Source organism: Colossoma macropomum, unplaced genomic scaffold, assembly GCF_904425465.1.
Source record: "Colossoma macropomum unplaced genomic scaffold, Colossoma_macropomum, whole genome shotgun sequence".
NCBI lineage: Eukaryota > Metazoa > Chordata > Actinopteri > Characiformes > Serrasalmidae > Colossoma > Colossoma macropomum.
The window spans coordinates 25160697-25181828 of record NW_023494809.1 but is presented as its reverse complement, the minus strand read 5'-3'; the positions used below and the strand labels follow the sequence as shown (position 1 = coordinate 25181828).

The window sequence follows — 21132 nt, the reverse complement described above, 5'->3', positions numbered from 1 at the left end:
TTACTAACTGAATAATAATCATATGTTTATAAAAGCCTGGGTTTACAAATACAGGGTGATTCAAAAAGATTCCTCCAATTTCAAAGCGCTATATTTTTACAACCGTGAGGGGTCTAGGAGCCAATCACATACCAATTGTAAGAGGGGATCATAGAGTTTCTGACTGTCACCGCAAGATTTCTCCCTTCAGTCTGCGAGGAGATGCCGACCCCTCGGCAATGAGTCTTCAACAGCTCAGAGTGTTCGTCGTTGGTTCCACAACACTGGATGATCTCCGAAATCGCACTGAAAGAGCCGTGAGTGCAGCGACACCTGACATGCTCAATCCAGTACGGGATGAATTTGACTATGGCGTTGATGTCCGTACAGCTGGAGGAGGTTCATATTGAGCACTTGTATAATTACATAATAAACTTTATGCTCACTTAAACCATTTACAATGTACTGCATTGTTCTGTAATGATTTACAAGTGAGATAAATAATATTGAAATCGGATGAATCTTTTTGAATCACCCTGTAAATGCAACTAAATATTTACATACATAATTTGAGGTAGTTATTAATGAGATTATAAAAGCTTTCAAGATAATGTTATACATGTGTATGAACAATAGGCAAAATAACACTATACATAACTGACATATATACAGCTATATAGAGCAACACCTGCACAGGCAAGGAAGAACCTGCTGCTGATCCAGCCATCCTGTCCTGAGACTCTCTCTGAACATGCACTGATGGATGGAGTATGATGAAGGCTTGTCTGTACACATTCCTACTCCGCAGTCTCCTTATCGCGTAAACACTTGCGTTTCGAAACATGCTCCTGTTGACCTGAACCCATGTGCTCTTTGTTTTTGTGCTCAGACGGGGAGAAGAGAAGGGGAAAAAAAGGCCGGCAGTGTGTTTTCCTCCCTGCTGAACCGAAGGACTTTGGAATCTGTCTGAACGTGATTCGCTGAAAGAGCCGCCGTGGTTTTCGGGTTTATCAGTTTAACCCCCCCGGCGCATTGTCTGGTTCTGTGAAATGGGGTTAGGGGAAGAACTCAGAACTCACTGATTGCCAAGATAGTGTCAGTGGAGTTTAAGAGTTACAACATTGTGCTGCAAACTTGATGACGAAAGAAAAGTGTTTGTCTGCGTGTGCGGGTGTGCTAGAGGAAGAAAGCGTTAAAGAAGCTGAAAGGGTTAAGGTTTTGTTCAGTAGGGTGTTAGTCTGCAACAGGCAAACCTCCACTCCCTCTGTCTCCGGGCAGAGATGACTCTCTCTTTACTTAGAGCCTTTCAGGTCACAATAACACGAAAAATGTTTTGCTTAACGATCTTAACTGAACCATTCGTAGAGTATGCAGTTGACTTTGTGCCAAAGTGTGAAAACACCAATGGAGCTCAGCACTTACTTTGGATGTCAAAGGAATAGTTTACTCAAATGTAGCCAGGGCATACACTATATGGACAAAAGTATTGGGACACCTACAGGAGCTTTTATGACTACCATTCTAAACCCATAGGCACTAATATGGAGCAGGTCCCCCTTTGCTACTATAACAGCTTCCACTCTTCTGGGAAGCTTTCTACAAGATTTTGGAGTGTCTGTGGGAATTTTTGTCCTCATCCAGAAGAGCACTTGTGAGGTCAGACAATGATGTTGGACGAGGAGGTCTGGCTCACAGTCTTCATTCTAGTTCATCCCAAAGGTGTTTGATGGGGATGAGGTCATGGGCTCTGTGAGGACCAGTCTAGTTCTTCCACACCAAACTCACCCAGCCATGACTTTATGGACCTTGCTTTGTGCACTGGGGCTCAGTCATGCTGGAACAGAACAGGCTCTTCCCCAAGCTGTTCCCACAAAATTGAAAGCATAGAATTGTCCAAAATGTCTTGGTCTGCTGAAGCATTAAGATTTCCCTTCACTGGACCTAAGGTCCTAGGTCTGAAAAATCATTATCCCTCCTCCACCAAACGGTCAAGTAGATAAAGTTCTCCTGGCATTCACCAAACTCAGACTCGTCCATCAGACTGCCCTGATAAAGAAGTGTGATTCTTCACTCCACAGAATACGTTTCCACTGCTCCAGAGTCCAGTGGCGGCGTGCTCCACACCACTTCCCCGATGCTTGGGATTGTGCATTTCGATCTTAGGCTTGTGTGTAGCTGCTCAGCCATGGAAACCGATTTCGTGAAGCTCCTAACGTGCAGTTATTTTGCTGATGTTGCTTCCAGAGCCAATTTGGAACTCTTTAGCAAGTGATTCAACAGAGGATCTGTGCTCTTCAGCACTCGGCGGCCCCACTCTGTGAGTTTGCATGGTATACTGCTTCATGGCTATGCTGTAGTTGCTCGTAGGTACTTCCCTTTAACAGTAATAGCACTTACAGTTGACAGTGGCAGATCTAGCAGGACAGAAACTTCACAAACTGACTTGTGGCAAAGGTGCCATCCTGTGACAGTGCCATGTTTAAAGTCACTGAGCTCATCAGTGCGACCCAGTGTTTGTCTATCGAGACTGCTTGGCTATGTGATTAATTTAATCCACCTGTTAACAATGGGTGTGGCTGACACGCCTAACCTCAATAATTAGGAGGGGTGTCCCAATACTTTTGTCCATATAGTGTATTTAACGTCTGAAGTTCTTTAGTTTTGTGCTGGTACTACAAAGCTATTGCAGCCAGGGGTGTAGTGGTGTCTGCACAGGTGAGTATACTGTGCTTTGTAAGATCCCTAACTCAATATACTCTATAATTAAAGGATCTAAAGCTGGTCTAAAAGTCTTGTGTAGCAAAAAAAGTCTGTTAAATACACTGCAGCCTATATAACTATGAAAAGAACATATTTTACCTGCATTAATGTATGAAGTGTGAATGTTTAATATTCATTAAATGAATTAAAGCATAAGAGAACTACTTTGCAGGACTGGAATGGAGCAACTGGTGCTATTATAGTCTAAATTTGCACTTTCTAAAATAGGGTTAACATGCTTAGACATGTTCGCTTCACTCCTACACTTCTGCTGTTGTATATGGTTCCATGTTGAGCCTTTTTGAAAATGGTTCCATAGCACCAAAAAGGGTTCTGCTATTGTTATGATGTCAGGCTTGTAGCAATAGAAGAACCCTTTTTGGTGCAATACAGAACCATTTTCAAAGACATACAACACATACAACTCATTCTCCATCAATCTGAAGAACAATTTCACCATGCAAATAACCATTGCTCGCTATTTTAGGTGGCTATACTGTAACTCAGTCTCCTCAGAGGTGGGTATATGCTGTATACCTGCATACACACCACTACACTGGTCAGTGTTGGCTAACAGGTAATAGAAGCTGGTGTATACCAATTAGCATCATGCAAACCACGGTGACTTGTTAAGTAGACTTGCTTGTGTGGTTTCGGACAATGTATTTATATGGAAGTTCAAGTTCAAGAGGCTTCATTGTCATTTCAGTTGTATAGAAGTACACAGTGAAATGAGACACGTTCCTCCAGGACCAACACAGACTTACCAACAAAAGACTTACAGTAAATACAAAGTAGAACTCAGGCAGTGCACGGTAATGAAGATAATTAAGTCATGACCATGACTTGGTAAGGCATGGGAACAAGATCCTAATGTGTGGCCACAACTTAGTAAGGCATGATCCCGTTCCCACACCTTACTCATGGCCATGCATTAGGATCTCATTTCCCTTTAATAAGGCGTGACCACACATTATTTTTATGTATATGGGATGTCACCAGCAGGGCTTCGTAGTTAAATATTGTTAAGGAAATAAAATGTGCAAAATTGCAAGTAGTGAAATATATGAATTATATTAAGTGAAGTATTCCAGTGTTTTTTAAATACAGTGTCACAGACATAATCTGGAATTGCAAGAAAAGGTATAAAAATGGACAAAAGTATGGGCAGAATTCAGGATTTCAGGATGCTAATGTTATTTTATGCTATCTTTTGTTCATTTCTATAGATAACAGTATGTCCTACAGTGTACAGTTTAGATGTATTAAGTAAGTAGTAATTATGCTAATTGGTGGGTTATACGCTTACTTGTTAGCTACATTAGCCTTGTAGCTCCAGTGCAAAATGAAGCAACCTTTGGACACCAAACATGTTTTGGCTGATTGACTACATCTAGAATAAAGGGAAAATTGTGTAAATGTGAGTTATTTGCCAAAGTATGTCTTAGAGGTGAGCGATATGGCAAAAATATTATATCGCAATACTTTTTTAATGATACATGATATCTCACGATATTTATTTTTTCAGATGTCTGATCAGTTGGAACAGAGCAAAAAGAACCAGTAGTGCTACATCATTAAAAACTGTGAATGCAATGTTTATTATTCAATATTTGGCATACAGTGTTGCACTAAATCTAGTTAAAGGGGACAAATTTTGCTCTCATGCAGTTGGTCAGTGTTGTACAAGTACTGACATTGTCCACAATATGCTCAGAAATATTGTATTGTATTGTGACATAATTTATCATGATAACATTGTCATTCAATATTATATCATGATAATATTGTCATATTGCCCAGCCCTAGTGTGTCTTTTAAACCTCCAGTTTTTCCTGAAAAGGCTACGCAGTCAGCAGTGTGTTTATGCTGAAGTGGCATTAACTCAGACCGGCGGCCCACAGCTCTAATGTCCTTCCTTTCTGAGGGGAGCTGGAGTTCAGCTCTAACTTTAGCCTTTTAGCAGCTGCTCTCCCTCCTCCTTTGAGCATTGAGAGAGAGAGAGTGAGAGAGAGAGAGAGAGAGCAGTACTTTTCTAGACAGCTGTTTTTAAGGGAAAGGGGAGGAGGCAGTTTGGACAAAATGTTTTGCTGGCAAAGCGCTCGTGTTCGCTCTCTGAGTCGAGTTCACCTCTTGCTCTCAGCTGTAATCTTACGTGTTTTTTGCTGCTATTCTTAGCGTAGAGCTGTGTTTCTCCACTGTCCTCTGCACACACAGTCGCCGGGGAAGAAAACAGGCCAAACAAACAGGTTCTGGTAATGAGTTACAATGGGCAGAGGTCATTGTAGCTTGGATTTCAGTGCGTTTGTATGTCAGCAACTTTGAGTCACCTTGTTAAAGGGTTATGTTTTTATTTTCTTTACTGAATATTAATGATCATGTAGTCATAAATGTATTATGTTACTCATTATAAGTAGAATTGCACAAAAGTAGAGCTGCTGGTTTGGGCCTACTGAGACTGCGTGTATAACATTTGATTAATACTGTAAAAAGGAACTTGGCCTTTGCTTCTTTATAGCTGATTTTTCATAGCTTGATTTTATATTATTCAATTTAACCAATCAGGGCACTCTGTCCAAGCAACTGGCAAACTATCATAGGATTCTGGCATCAGATTATCTTTATAGAAACATAGGCTACAGTGATAACTGCTAGGAATGTAATAAAGTGTGGGCTATGAATATTATAAAGTTTATAGAAGGTATCAGGTCCATTTCTGAACTCCTGGGGGTCCTAAGTGACATCATGCTTAGGGGCCTGACGCCCACCTCAACCATAATGAAAGAACGAACACTCTATTAATTTTGTTTAGGGAATAAAAAACTGGTAATTGCAATAATTGTGCAAAACAATAATTAACTAGAGGAGAAATAATCTTTTCAACAACTAAAAAACTAAAAAAAAAAATAAAATACAACAAATAAATGCAGATGAAATAAATTGTGTACATAAATAAAACAAATAAATGCATATAAAATGAATTGCATTTGTCATGGAAGCAAAAGCCGTTACTTTTATGCTTCATGATTGGCATAAACAATATTAAAAACACACATATTCATGGGGGCTCTTATGGCTGGGGGGTCCTAAATGGCTGCTTGTACCACTTATAGCAACAAACAGCCCTGGAAAGTATCACTCACATAATGCAAATGTTGCATTATGTTGATCTTTTAAACGCTGAGGCAAAAAAAGGGTCCATTTCTGCTTTTTTAATCTTCTCCTTTAATAGAGTGATTTCTCAGTGCTCTTGTTTTGACATGTAAACAAAACAATCTAAATGTGAAAAAATCTTTTTTGAGCAAACCAACACATGACTAGGAATATACATCACGCTTCGGTGTCCTTTTATTGTTATTGTCGGATTAAACAAATCAACATTAAGCATTTCCATAGTGATGTTAAATGTTCTGAATGTGTTTAAAGGCTCACTCAGAAGCTGTTACAGTGCATCCAACAGTAAAGACAGCATGGAGCTTCTTTTATATGGTGATAGAAAACATGTCACACAGAAAGCTCCATATATTCCGCATACTGATACATTATACTGTAATTAAATACTCTGTGCACCAGCTACTCTGGGGCAGATTTAAAATGGATAAATATGATGTCCCAGAATGCATCATGAAGGTATGAAAGGGATAATGAACAAATCTTGAACTGTGGGGTTTGTTGTCGTCCTGCAGGTCCACGGGTTTCTCAGAGGTCATCGTGGTGGTGGGTGGCTGTGAGAGAGTGGGAGGCTTCAACCTGCCTTACACCGAGTGCTATGACCCCGTGACCGGAGAGTGGAAATCACTGGCCAAACTTCCCGAGTTCACCAAGTCCGAGTACGCAGTGTGTGCCCTCCGCAACGACATACTCGTGTCAGGTGAGGACTGTAAGGCAGGTTTTTCACTGGAGAACTTTAATTTTTTTTTCATTATTTATGTCTTCTTTTCCTCTAGCGTTTGTCTAGCTGCCAGTTTTTCCAGCCCACATCTGTCAGTCAGACAATCAGACAGTCACACTTGCTCTGATTTATCTCCTCACAGAGCTGATAGTTTTTCCTGCCGTGTTGTCTGATCTTGTTGCTGTTCTGGATTTCTATGCCACGTTTTCTCTGCTCGTCTCCCTCTGGAGGTTTGAACTGTAGGGGCTGCTCAGATGTAGCAGAGCGCCGTGCTAACAGCTCTTTGAACAGGCGAGCTAGTCTAGAGGAAAGGTTTACGACAGAGGTGGGATGAGAGAGAAGGAGGGAGCGAATGAGAGGCGTTGAGAGGGCACGTGGGAGGAGCCTCAGAGAAATCTGTTTACATTCGCAATGTGCCAAGCTCTCACGTGGCCCCTGAGGAAAACAGTGCACTCTCTCTCTCTCTCTCTCTCTCTCTCTCTCTCTCTCTCTCTCTCTCTCTCTCTCTCTCTCTCTCTTCTCTCTTTTCACTGCTACTCTCACTCTTTTTCTCTGTCTCCCTCCTTTCCGCTCTCTTTTTTTCTCTATCTCTCACTCTCTCTTTTCCTCTCTACTCTCACTCTTTTTCTCTCTCTCCCTCTCTTTTCTCCTCTACTCTCTCTTTTTCTCTCTCTCCCTCTCTTTTCTCCTCTATTCTCACTCTTTTTCTCTCTCTCTCTCCCTCCCTACACTATCTCTTCTTTCTCTTTTCCTCCTTCTCTCTTCACCTCTATTTTTTTCTTTCTCTCACTGTCTTTCTCTTTTCCCTCCCTCCTCTTTCTTTTTTCCTTTTCTTCCTTTTACTCTTTCTCTCTCAGCCCCCACTTTGTCCAACCCCCCCTCATTTTCTCTCTCTCTCTTTCCCTCTCTCTCTTTTTTCCTCTCTACTCTCACTCTTTCTCTCTCTCTCTCTCTCCCTCCCTTCCACTCTCTTTTTCTCACTCTTTCTCCTCTACTCCTTTTACTCTTTCTCTCTCAGCCCCCACATTGTCCAACCCCCCATTCTCTCTCTCTCTCTCTCTCTCTCTCTCTCTCTCTCTCTCTCTCTCTTTTCCTCTCTACTCTCACTCTTTCTCTCTCTCTCTCTCCCTCCCTTCCACTCTCTTTTTCTCACTCTCTTTTCTCCTCTACTCCTTTTACTCTTTATCTCTCAGCCCCCACATTGTCCAACCCCCCCATTCTCTCTCTCTCTCTCTCTCTCTCTCTCTCTCTCTCTCTCTCACATACCCCCCCACACACTCTGCTGTGGTGTATGTTAGGGGAGTTGGACTGAGGCCAGGTCTAGTTCTCTAAGTCAGTACAGCAGTAAGTGCTTCCATGTTCTACTACATGTTACCGTCAACACTAAAGGCCTGCAGTGACAGCAGAACACAGCAAAACATCCAAGCTGAACTTGGATTGGGTTGTAGGATTTTGTGCTTTGCTAAATGAACCTCACTGCGGTTCCCTGTCAGCTGCTTTCTCACTCATCACACTACCACAGCTGACTATTATATGTAAACACACTGTCACACTGTGCTCACCCACACACACACACACACACACACACACAAACACACACACACACACACACACACAACACACACACACACACACACACCGCATTTTATTCCCTACATTCCACAATTCCCCAGTCCATCTGCCTCCTCCCCTTACTGCCCTCTCAGTCTGTGTTCATGTGCCTCAACTCAGAATATAAAACAAATGATCATCTGCTGTACGTTTCTGTTTTCATACATTTTCAGAGCAAAAATGGAAACTCAGAAAAACTGTGTAACCTACAATATTTTGCTGGTCCTGGCTTTTTGGTTACTGAAGTTAAGGTTAGGGTTAGATGTAGAAAATGACATATAAGTATGCACACATATAATATGTAAGGGACAAATACATGTGTGTGTGTGTGTGTACATACATATATATATATATATATATATATATATATATATATATATATCGCTGCTGAACGCTGCTGTATCGTCTGAACAAAACTTTGGCAACTTTACAGGAGAAGGAAAAAACATATATATAATTAATAATATATATGTGTATATATTATTGCAAATAGCCCTTTTATCCTGTTCTTCAATGGTCAGGACCCCCAGAGGACCACCACAGAGCAGGTATTATCTGGGAGGTGGATCACTGTCAGCACTGCAGTAACACTGACGTGGTGGTGGTGTGTTAGTGTGTGTTGTGCTGGTACGAGTGGATCAGACACAGCAGTGCTGCTGGAGTTTTTAAAGTCACTGTCCACTCTGTTAGACACTTCTACTTTGTCAGTCCACCTTGTAGATGTGAGGTCAGAGACGATAGCTCATCTGCTGCTGCACAGTTTGTGTTGGTCATCCTCTAGTCCTTCATCAGTGGTCACAGGACGCTGCCCACAGGACACTGTTGGCTGGATGTTTTTGGTTCTCAACCTAACAGTGACATTGAGGTGTTTAAAAACTCCAGCAGCACTGCTGTGTCTGATCCACTCGTACCAGCGCAGCACACACTAACGCAACACCACCACATCAGTGTTACTGCAGTGCTGAGAATGATCCACCACCCATATAATACCTGCTCTGTGGTGGTCCTATGGGGGTCCTGACCACTGAAGAACAGGGTAACAAAGTATGCAGAGAAACAGATGGACTACAGTCTGTAATTGTAGAACTACAAAGTGTTCCTATATGGTAAGAGGAGCTCATATCCCCAAGCATGTTCTCTAGCACTTCCCCTTTGCTTGTTATCATACAGGCTGGGCTACTTCTAAGCTTATTTTCTGATTCATCAGTCATTGTTTTCAGAAGCTCTGTTTACATACGTTAACTGATCTCAGTGAAGCTTTTCATACTTAACAGACTTAATCCAAATTCATTTTCATTTAAGTTGTTTACTTAAAACATGAGGTAAGAATTTAGAGATAGAGAGAGATAGAGACAGAGATCAGAGATAGAGACCGAGAGAGAGAGAGTCCAGTGACTCTGTGCGGTGCTTACTCAGCAAGACGACTGACGAGTTAACCTGGTTTGTTGGGATTGAGACTTTTGCATAGCTGTTAAATAATTTGCATCAGAAAACATTGATGTTCCTCATCACTTCCCTTTTTCTCTTAAGTCGATATTCATCATATTTCTACAGTTTTAGCTGATCAGCCAAGACATGTTTGGTGTCTGACATTTGTTTCTTTAGTTTTACTCTGGAGCCGCAAGGCTAATGTAGCTGAGAAATAATGGAAGCTTGTATTCCGTCAGTTGGCACTGTGTGAACAACATGCTTAAACCGTCACACACTTCACCTCAAACGGCCAAGTTGTTAAGAAGTCTCAGTGTTGGTTCAGCATTAAGATTACATAACAACATAACACGTAACAACTCGACACACAACTCACGACATGTTGTGGCTCATCAACTATATTAAGGTGAAGGAAAAAAGTATGTACAAGTGTCACTTTATATATATGAGAATAGCAGATTTGTTTTTGTCAAAAATTCAATTTTTGAATAAAAATACTCTCATATATGTTTATTTTTAAATATATATGATATAATAATATATTTGTATGTCATACAGTGAAATAACACTTATTCCATAAACTTACAGTACCTTTCTACAAGAGCTTTTCTTACAGTGTATGCTTTCAGGTTCATGTTTCAGGCTTATTATGTTTTATAATATAATTTAATACAATTGTATACAAAAGTTTGTGCACCCCCAGTCAAATTCACGAAAGTCCAGAGAGGCCATGAGGTAGTTATAATTTTCTGGATTGTTATCTTGAGATAACAAAATAATTGTGTTGTTATCTCAAGATAACAACTTCGAGATCTTGAGATATTGAGTTAATTATGTTGTGATCTCAAGATAACAAAGTTGTTGTCTTGAAATAACAAGTTAGTTATCTTATTATCTCAAGATTATCTTGAGATCACAAGATAATTAACTCGTTATCTCCAGATAACAATCCAGAAACTTATAGCAACAGCTCATGGCCTCTCTGGACTTCCATACAAATTACATGTTTTGTTGATTTTCTGAATAAAAATAAGTTTGCACAACCCCCACAGAGAAAACACTTAAAAATATGACATTTTTCTGCAAATTGTAGTGCAAAATTTTTAATTATTTGCTGAGTTTAACATATTGGGGGAAAAAACATAAAATATAAAATGGGCTTTAACTTCTGCACTTTTGCATTTCTATTTTTTTAATGTTAAATTCAGCAAATCAACTGTAATTGTGCATTAAAATGTGCAGAATTATGTTCTCTGTACACTCTGTAGGCCATCAGTGAGCTTGGTCATTTGACCAGGGCCATTGATGCTTTTGCATATGACTGTATAATACAACAAAATACTGTGTGGTTGTTTCAGGTGGACGCATCAACAGCAGGGACGTGTGGATGTACAACTCTCAACTGAACATCTGGATCCGTGTGGCCTCGCTCAACAAGGGCCGCTGGAGACACAAAATGGCTGTGCTGCTGGGCAAGGTACAGCTCCACATATACTCAGATAAACGTTCTTCGGTGGTTCATGGCTTGAATGGATGGATTGACACAGAACCTTTGGTCACAGAAGCGTCCACTGTTTTTCATGGAACCAAATGTTCTTGTATGGCATGCACAGCACCACCAACTTATATTACATCAGCTGCTCCGACTTCCTTGTGTATACTGTAATCATTTGTATTCAGTTTCGCAACTAGGTTAACGAAGAGCAGATGAAATTATCCAAACCTACTTAGAGAAGTGTTTCCTTATTTTCTCTTTGCTGTGATGCAGCCTGGCATTTTCTCAGAGCTAGTGGAGGGGAGCATACCAGTTAATCCAGTATACTGGTTGAATCTCTTCCTCAGGTATGACTTTTGTGAGAACCGTTATAGTAAGCCACAAAAAAGCACAGATAACAAGACACACAAACAGTGTAAACCATGCTAATGTTATACCTTTTAGCTGAATGGCTGAGTAAGGGATGTTTCAGTCATGTTTTAAATGGAAATAAACGAGCAGCAGTCCCTCAGTCACCTCTCGCTGTCTAGTCCATCGCATCTGAAGTGGTCACCGGTAGCCTACAACAATAGATTTCCTTGCATCTAAAATGGTTTTATTTAAATAAAATATATATACCGAAACTGTCAGACATCGTAACATATTCTTAACATATTTGTTGTTGCTCAATGGTTCTTTAGTAAAGGAAATGGTTCTATGAAGAACCATGAGCTCTCATAGGACCTTTTGCATGATTAAACAGTTCTTTGCATCATGAAGGGGTTCTTAAGAATATGCGGTAGATGGTTCTATGTAAAACCTTTTTTAAAAAAAGGGTTCTGTATAGCACCCAAACAAATTATTCTATTCTCACCATGTCAATCGTGTAACAGTACAAGAACCCTTTTAGGTGCTATAAAGAACCCTTTTCAAAAAGGTTCTATATAGAACCATCTACAGCACATTCTCCATTGATCTGAACAGCCCTTTTATGATGCAAAGAACCCTTTAATCATGCAAAGTGTCCATGGATGTTTATAGAAACATTTTCGTTTTAGCTGGGATGTTTCTTTAAACAAGCTATTAGATCAATATGTATGTAAGATTATGCATTGTCTATTCAATCAGGGGCATAAAAACGTCTGACTGACACTGATACTTTAATAGCCAGCATGCTACATGTGAAGCATTCCTGACAGAGTATCCCAGACTAAAATGCCTCTGTCACAGAGTCTTCTCTTGTGGGTTGTTGAAGATCTTTGCTTAGACTTGACTGACACTTCCCCTCTTGAACAACAAGCACTGGGGTCATAACATGCTAATTAAACTCACTCAGCCTGCAGACACGTTTCTGCCCTTGACGCCAACTGTCTGCATGACTCTCTCACTTTCAGTCTGTTTGTCTTGCTCTATACGTTTATCTCTCACTCAGCACTCTTTCTGGCCCACCGTATTGGTCTGCGTTTCCCTCTCTCTGCTCTAGATTCCTTGTTTGCTTATTTTCCACTTGGCCATCTAAACAGTGACATCATTAGCTCTCTCCACCCTGTGAGTCACTTGGCCTTAAAAGCTTGATAGCTAGTGTTCCATAACTGTTCTGCATAATAGGTGACTTGATGACCGTCAGTTTTCTTATGAGAAGAACCCTGTGGAGCACAGGTACAGAGTCTGAATGATGGACCCCCTGCACCCTTCAGCTTTCATTTTCAGTTAATTTTATCAGCCTCCCAAAAAACAGATCTTTTTTTGTGAATAAAAGCAGTGAAGATCTGATTCCATGCATTGCTGAAGCTAGTTGTTTATAACAGCATAAGACAGAAGAGTAGATTCAGAAACTCAGTACAAATGATAAAAGTGGGTTAAATCTAGTGTAGCAGTTATAATCAGCAGTGCCTGTTTTAGCCATAAATAATTTCAGATTTTTGCAGTGGGCAACAAGATAGCTACCTAGCGTCTTCTAACATTATATCTAATGAGTTAGCCAGCTAGACATGCTAACTAGCATTGGCAAACTGTCACTATTAGAGCCAGCCCTCTAATTCTGGACATAAATGTCACGTCTGTTAGTGTCCCCATAGGATTCTCGTAGTTTGTTAGCGCTAAGCTAAAGGTGATTTGCACAAACATTTTGGATAAGCCTGAAGTTAGCTTTGAATTCAAATTTTCTGCTCCGCCTTAATAGGTGCCACCAGAATGTAACTGCTGCACCATTTAAGGTGGAATGGAAAATTCGAAAAAGACAGTCTAAATTAAACACAGACATTTGAAGCTTCTAAAAGACATGACATGTTTCACTTGAAGCTTGTGACAAACACATTAACATACTTTACAATGAAACAAGAATAGTACTGTAATATAGAACTGAAATCATTAGGCCTTCTCTGGAGGCCTAGAAGACCCCGAGGGTTCCCCTCTTCTAACTAGCCAGTAGGGATGTGCATGAATACTTGAGTCAGGTGTCAGTACTGAAATGCTAATGAAAATGATTTAGAATAGCTGTTTTGGTATTCATCACTTTCTATTACAGGAATATGGAAAAATGTGACAGCATTTCTCATATTTGTGAGTAGGTATGTACACTTTGCTAGTACGAAACACAAGTTCCTTCACGTGAGCGCTTTGCCAGGGACGCACTGGTAACGACATGATTGCAAAGTCAGAGGTAGCTTGAAGGTAGCTTGCTTGCTAACTAGGCTAACCTGTAGCTGATGTTAGCAAGGTCAGAAATATAAAAGAGATATTTCTCTTACAAATAGTTCTGGTCTGTCATCCACTGAGGAGAAGTTACTTCATGTAGACGATGATAAGTCCTCATTAGCATCCAATGGTGTACCGGTTAGCTAGCTCTATTGTTAGCTTATTACCGGTTAGCTAGCTCTGTTGTTAGCTTATTATTATTAAAGACTACCGTTTTCCGTATTTCCCTATTTCTCTACTTCCCAATTTTTGAATGATAAAGTATGTTTCCAGATATATTTGTCTGTGTGATGCTAAATGTGTGCGCTACTGATCTTTGTCTCCTAATCCCAGTGCTATCCCTTTCGAATGTAAACTTATAGCCCTGCTAATTTCATCCTTAGCAAGCTTAAAGTCTTATTGGCTTATGTAACCAGATTTATTAACTATTACAGATTAAATTTACAGTCAAATATCAACATTAGACAGAATGCACATCCGTATTAGCTAATTAAGGCAGGTTTCTAACATTACTTGACTAGCTAGCTAGTTTTTCCTATGAAACAAAGTCTAGGTTAACTTTGCACAGCAAGCATCAACTTAGTGTTAGCTCTGCAGAAATTCTCTGGGGACTCACACACCCACCCCTAAATCCTTGCCCCCCTCGCACCCCTCCACCCCACTTCCACACAAAATCAGACACCCCTGCTGTGTAGAAATGACAGTTTAACTATGTATGACTATTTATGAACATTAATAATATATAGGGTGGCCATGTTGGCCATGTTTCTCTGTGGTGAAGTGCTGAAATTGGTCTCAGTATGATGGATTAGGTTGTTACCTGTGTTACAATGGCTCATTGAAATCCAAAAGTCAAATTGGCCCCTTGCTGTTGTGAAAGATAGGGTGCTTTCTGCTTTGTTTTGCTCTGGGAGAGGCACATTCTCAGAACAGGCTCAGGGCAATATGTTCTGTTTTTGCTGGAGCCAATGAGGAAACAAAAGCTGCTTGTGCAATAACAGATTACATCGTGCTGTAGGTTACATCCAGCCACCTGCTGATAAATGCCTCTTTCTCTGACTTTTCTTCCGCTGCCAGCTTCCTCCTTCACCTTGTTTTCTTCCCCGTCCTGGTCTCTAACTGAATGAGCCACGTTGTTATGTAGGTGTCATAGACGTCTTTTGCCTTAGTGCGGCTTCATAAGGAACCGCCTGGGCTGCTTTTCCAACAGCAACCGTTTTGGGGAATAAATTCATACAAAGGCATCCATTTATTATTTGTATTCATAAGCATAAGCCTGTAGATAGAAGTACCATTAACATGAAGACAAACCTTTGACTTGTGCTGTACCTCAGAACTGATCACTTGATAAGCAGATCACTCTGTGGTTTGTTCAGCTTTGTTATCGAGACTGTGACTGTTTATATATATATATATTGACCCTGGAGCCAGAGGTATAATTAGACTCACCTGTAAATCACCAATTTGTCTGGCGCACAGATAAATCAAATATAAATTTATGTCCTATTTCTTACCAGATTGTTCAGGAAAGAGAAGCCTAGAGGCCTCGTTGTGTTGTAATTGAGCTCTGTATGATGAAACTCTAGATCTGTGTTACTGCATTAAAAAAAGGACACTTATGCGCATGTCCCGGCCTAAATCCAGAACCTTCATAGCCGCCGTAACCCCTTAAACCCCAACTTCAATTCCTCATTCTCACAACTTTCATAGCATTTTATAGCAGTTGCTGACTTATAAGCCTCAAGTTTCTGGGGTTAAGCCTTAAAATCCCAGTAATATAATATATAATATATAACACAATGCAAACTGACTGACTTATTCTTAAGTTGTAGAAATGTGTGATAAAATTGAACCTCCGAGCCATTTAAAGGGTTGATTATGAATATGGAGATTTATTGAAGGCAACAGAGTTTATTTTACTCTTTTCAGACTCTGTAAACCCTGAAACAGAACAAAGAAGTCTTCATTAACACGTGGCTTTGAGCCTCGCGTGAGCAGCACGTTGCCTGCCTGTGTTCCAGCATGTTCTAGCGTGGCCTCCGGTCGGACCGGTTTTCAGTGCTGATCCGTTAGGGTCAACATGTTTACTGCGCCACGCTGCAGTACATGTGGCAGCTGGGGAAGGAGCGGAACTTCCGAGTGTCTTTGATTCAGGTGTGTTTTGAGTTGCGCTTACAGTGTGATAGACTAATACACCCGTGGCTTACAGGACCACATGGTTTACTGTGCACAGTTTACAGCAAAAATCTGATTTTGTTAAGCAAGTTTGTTGCTAATGTAGTTAACAAGTAGTGAAAGCGTATGGACACTCATGAGCACTGTGTAAACTACATGTATAAACCACCACACACTCACTTTAAACCAAGTTATTGAGTTGCTAAGTAGTCTGTTGAAGGGCCCATATCCTACATTTTTATTACATTTTATAACGTTTGTGTGGTTTTACCAAAACAGTCATAACTCATTTTTACATGGCCATTTTCCAACCTCTTTCTACTACTACTACTACTACTAATAATAATAATAATAATAGTAACAATAAAAAAAATAATGTTTATTTATATAGCACTTTTCTTTCAAAGTGCTTTACAGAGAGGTGGTAAATCTTAACAGTAATACAAGAAATTCTGACTACTATTTTAAAATCATATAGGAAAATGACAGATCATATTAGAAAGATACATACTAAGAGACACTGGTTTTAATCGATTGCTAAGGTAATGAGCTACGAAATGTTTCTTAATGTAATGATGGGTTGACGAACCACACTTTCACGAATGTAAAATAAACCATATGGTTTATTAAAAGGAGAATAATATGAAACAGTGGGGTTACCACCAGACCAGGTCAAAAACAAGAATAGCCAAACACGGTACATAGGAACAGGCAAAAAGAGTATCGAGTAAACAGTCGAGGGCCTGAACCAAAAAGCAAACCAACCGGTAACCTTTGGTAAAAAAGAGGTAAAACAGGGTCATAACCAGAGAACAAACTACAGACAAAAGGCTCAGTACGCTCTGGTAAACAGAGGCAATGTTTCACAATAAGAGACACAGACAGACAGGTATATATACAAGAGCAAACGGGTGAAAACAGTTACAATTCAGATGACTGGGATCTGCTGACTGACTGATGATTGGATGGCTGGGTTATGTGACTGGCTGATGCATCTTGGGAATTGAAGTCCGTAAGCTAGTGAGAATCCATTTGAGAGCTGGGAAACGTGACACAAAGAGTGCACTGAGCTTGACTGTCTAATAAAAGGTGGAATTCATTTCCACAGTTTAGCAGCAAAATTACTATACCCCTTACAATTGTTACTTTCCCTTTAAGACTCATGTAAGCAAATGAACTGGATTCTGATTGGTTGCATTGTGTTGTGCCTGATTCAAAAAGCAGTCCAGGCTGAAACACTCCTTATAACTTTACCATGAATGGGCGGAGCTAAACTGTAGGCTGAATAGGTGGATATATGCAAATGAATTTGTCCTCATGACATCACAGAAACAGTGATTTCCTATCAGGCTGTTTTTGCACATCATCCCTGAATCTCCACTTTTGTCAGTTTTCATTTTTCTACATCGTTTGAACACGGCGGCTGTCATTAACATTGTGCGAAAACCTCATGGTGAACGGACCAATAGAAATGCTCCACAATCGCTTGGAATGAATCCTCTTTACATTCATTTTATATAAAGCTAATTTTTCTATTTTACCTTCTCCTGTAAAGTTACTATTTTGGACAGTGAAAATATATAGACTGTATGGACTGGGGAGTGAATGGCATATCTTGAAACTTTAACAATGCTTACATATTACATTAAACTCTTTTATTTCAAATAATAAGGGAAAGCTGGAAATTTTGTTTTCTTGGATATGAGTCATTTTACTAATCGCCAACTGACTTGCTTACGTGGTTTCGCTCAAATGACTTGTGTTTGATGGGGGGGATCCCCTTTGAGGGGTCGAGTGAACACTACTGTCGACTTCAGCAGAACAGCTCTTAGTTATCTGATCATAATCAGACTTCTGCAGTTATCTGATTATTCAAATGGTCATGTAAACAGCACATTCCGATTTCTTAGATGCGAGTAAGGTCTTCAAATCTGATTAAGAAATCCGATAAAGAGAGCTGGATTTTAGCTCAGTAATCAGCTTTCTCAGTGCTTGTAAACTCTTATTCTGATTTCTTTCGGATTTCTCAGTCTGCACATGTGTGAGAACAGACCACGGTACCGGGAATAAGTAAGCAGCGTCACCGCGAGACGCAGCAAAACACTTTTGGAGCGACGCTGAAACGAAATACATGCTTGATGAAATGAGGGATTTGAATATTCTTCATCTTCTAGATAATATATGTTCATATTTTCAGGTAAAGTTGATGAAATTGTGTTTTTAAAAAAACGATGTGTTTAAAAAAAAACAGCATGAAGTTTGAGTTTTGCATTCTTTCGTCTTCTGTGAGTTTATTGGCTGGTTGCAAAGCAGAAATCTGATTACTGTCTGACTCATGTAGACCTGGAGTTTTGATCTGATTACTCAAGTGCATGTAAACGCATTGATCAGATTACTTACAAAATCTGATCAAAATTTTCTGCAATTATCGGATTAAGTGCATGTAAACGCACTCATTGAGAACAGACTCTTTTTCCTTTTCAGACCACACCATAAATGGCAGACAAAGCTGTTCGTAGGCTGAAGCGACAAAATACTTTGAAATGCTTAACATTTCAAAACGATGACATTTGATATGCTGGGCTTTAGTTTGCAAACTACTCCAACTGTTTACTCTGCCAGCTTGCTAGTTAGCGAACTAAAAGCTTCGCAGCTAACAACTAAATGAAAGGCAATACACTACGTTTGTAAAGTTTATGGCTGGACAAATCAATTATTCACATATTTTATGTGCAATATATCCAAACTTCTCCAAAAAAGGTTTTGATTTGCAAAGTTTCGCATGGCTTATCGACTACACCTGTACAGGGAAAGCTGTACACATTTGAATTTCATCAATCTATTCCTATAAGCTAAGGTTGCTACATAGATTTAGTGAATCATATTCCTGACCAACTGTGATACATTTCAAGTGCCATTAATCAATGTTTCTGCTGCTAATAAGTGTCTACAGGCAAGATGTACATTATGTACCTGTATCTAACAGGCAGACTTATTTAAAGGCTTAGTGTCATATAAAGTCAGATGTTATCTTTAACAGACTTTTGCAGCCACACTGTCTCTGTTTAGCACCTTTATCTGTCCTGTGTATTATCAGCTGACGACATCTCTTTGCCTAATTACAACTCGAAACTGACACAGAGACCAGCGTGGGGGGATGAGCACATAGGTGTGTTTTGTGGGTGTAGTTGTATCATTTACTTCAGAGACTTTGTATGTAATGTGCGTAAAGAGAGGTGGAATGGATGGACACTTCTTGTTCTACCTGATGGACCTGCTTCATTTCAGCTACCTGTTGTTATCCTAGATCTTCATTTCCTCAGAACCCAAACAGACGTAACCCAAAGAGACGTGTCTGTAAACAGTGAGAGTTTGTTTCATTGTTTATTTAATAGATACTTTCACGGAAAAAGTCTAATGTACACAGTTTCACTTACTTCAGTCAGTCAGTTGAGAGATGCCTGAAGGTTACTTCTTTAGCTTTGTGCTGGAGCTATGAGGAGTAACACTGATGTGGTGGTGGTGTGTTAGTGTGTGTTGCTCTGGTACGAGTGGATCAGACACAGCAGTGCTGCTGGAGCTTTTAAACACCTCAGTGTCCCTGCTGGACTGAGAATAGTCCACCAACCAAAGATATCCAGCCAACAGCGCCCTGTGGGCAGCGTCTTGTGACCACTGATGAAGGACTAGAGGATGACCAACACAAACTGTGCAGCAGCAGATGAGCTATCGTCTCTGACTTTACATCTACAAGGTGGACTGACAAGGTAGGAGTGTCTGATAGAGTGGACAGTGAGTGGACACAGTGTTTAAAACTCCAGCAGCACCACTCGTACCAGCCCAACACACACTAACACACCACCACTACGTCAGTGTTACTGCAGTCCATGGGGGTCCTGACCACTGAAGAACAGGGTAAAAGGGGGCTAACAAAGTATCAGAGAAACAGATGGACTACAGTCTGTAACTGTAGAACTACAAAGTGCACCTATATAGTAAGTGGAGCTGATAAAATGGACAATGAGCGTAGAAACAAGGAGGTGGTCATAATGTTATGCCTGATCGGTGTATAGCCACTAGTTAGCATTGTGTAAACTGCATACCTTCACAAACTTGCCTCAAACTGTGTCCAGTTGCTAAATCTCAAATAGACTTACTTACTGGTTTCTGACACTGTATGACATACTGTTATCTATGGAAATTCAAAAAAGAGAAGGATATTCAAGCTTCAAAATGGCTTCTACTACTGTTTTTAGCTTTTAGATACACTTTTTGTCAGTTTTTATAGGCAACATGAAATGTATGCCTTGGAACATGCAATATGAAATTCATTTTTAATCCCTCTGCAGGTGTATGCTGTGGGTGGCTTTGACGGTCAGTCTCGCCTCAGCAGCGTGGAGTGCTACGACTCCTTCTCCAACCGCTGGACGGAAGTGGCTCCCATGAAGGAGGCGGTCAGCTCCCCCGCTGTGGCCAGCTGCGTCAACAAGCTCTTCGTCATCGGCGGAGGCCCAGATGACAACACCTGCTCTGATAAGGTGAGGGTGGCATAGCTTTCAACTACCAAAACCTCGCAGAGAACCGCCCAAATGATCCAAACGGCTATATTTAACCTTCAGAGTAAACTAATGACGCAGATCCAGATCACTCTGACAGCATGGCGCACTTCATAAGCCATTAGGGTGACTCATAGTTCTAGGAGGATCCACTGTAGGGCTGTAATAGATCATTAATCTTCAATAAAAGTCACAGTTCAGATTCTTTGGCTTTATATTAGATGCACATACCTCGGCAGGCAGTGTATACTGCTTACATTTTGATTTAAAGGCTTCAAATTTGATTCTAAGAGAGATAAATAGTGAAGTTGGTGTCTATATAGGAATTTATTTCCAGGACAAACATTTTAAACATAAAAATGCTTCAACAAAACGTAATTTCAGGCATATGTGGAGCTTCTTCAGCCCTGTTGGAAAGCATCTCAGGTCTTCATGAAGCTGCTAGATACAGTGCCAAGAGTGAGCAAGGCAAAGGGGAGCTACTTTGAATAATGAAAAATAGAAGATTTGTTTTTGGGTCAATGATGTACGAAGCTTTTAAAATGATCATTAAAATGAGC

The 21132-nt window shown here is 40.2% G+C and overlaps 1 protein-coding gene across 2 annotated transcripts in view; it reads left to right on the top strand.

Annotated features, from left to right (window-relative positions):
* klhl24b (kelch-like family member 24b) overlaps window positions 1-21132 on the top strand; it is a 39075-nt gene that overhangs the window by 6855 nt on the left and 11088 nt on the right. For both annotated transcript variants that reach the window (XM_036558945.1, XM_036558944.1), the window contains exons 3-5: window positions 6426-6610; window positions 11029-11147; window positions 20366-20554. In XM_036558945.1, the coding sequence (XP_036414838.1) occupies window positions 6426-6610; window positions 11029-11147; window positions 20366-20554 (493 nt within the window). The remainder of the gene's footprint in view (window positions 1-6425; window positions 6611-11028; window positions 11148-20365; window positions 20555-21132) is intronic.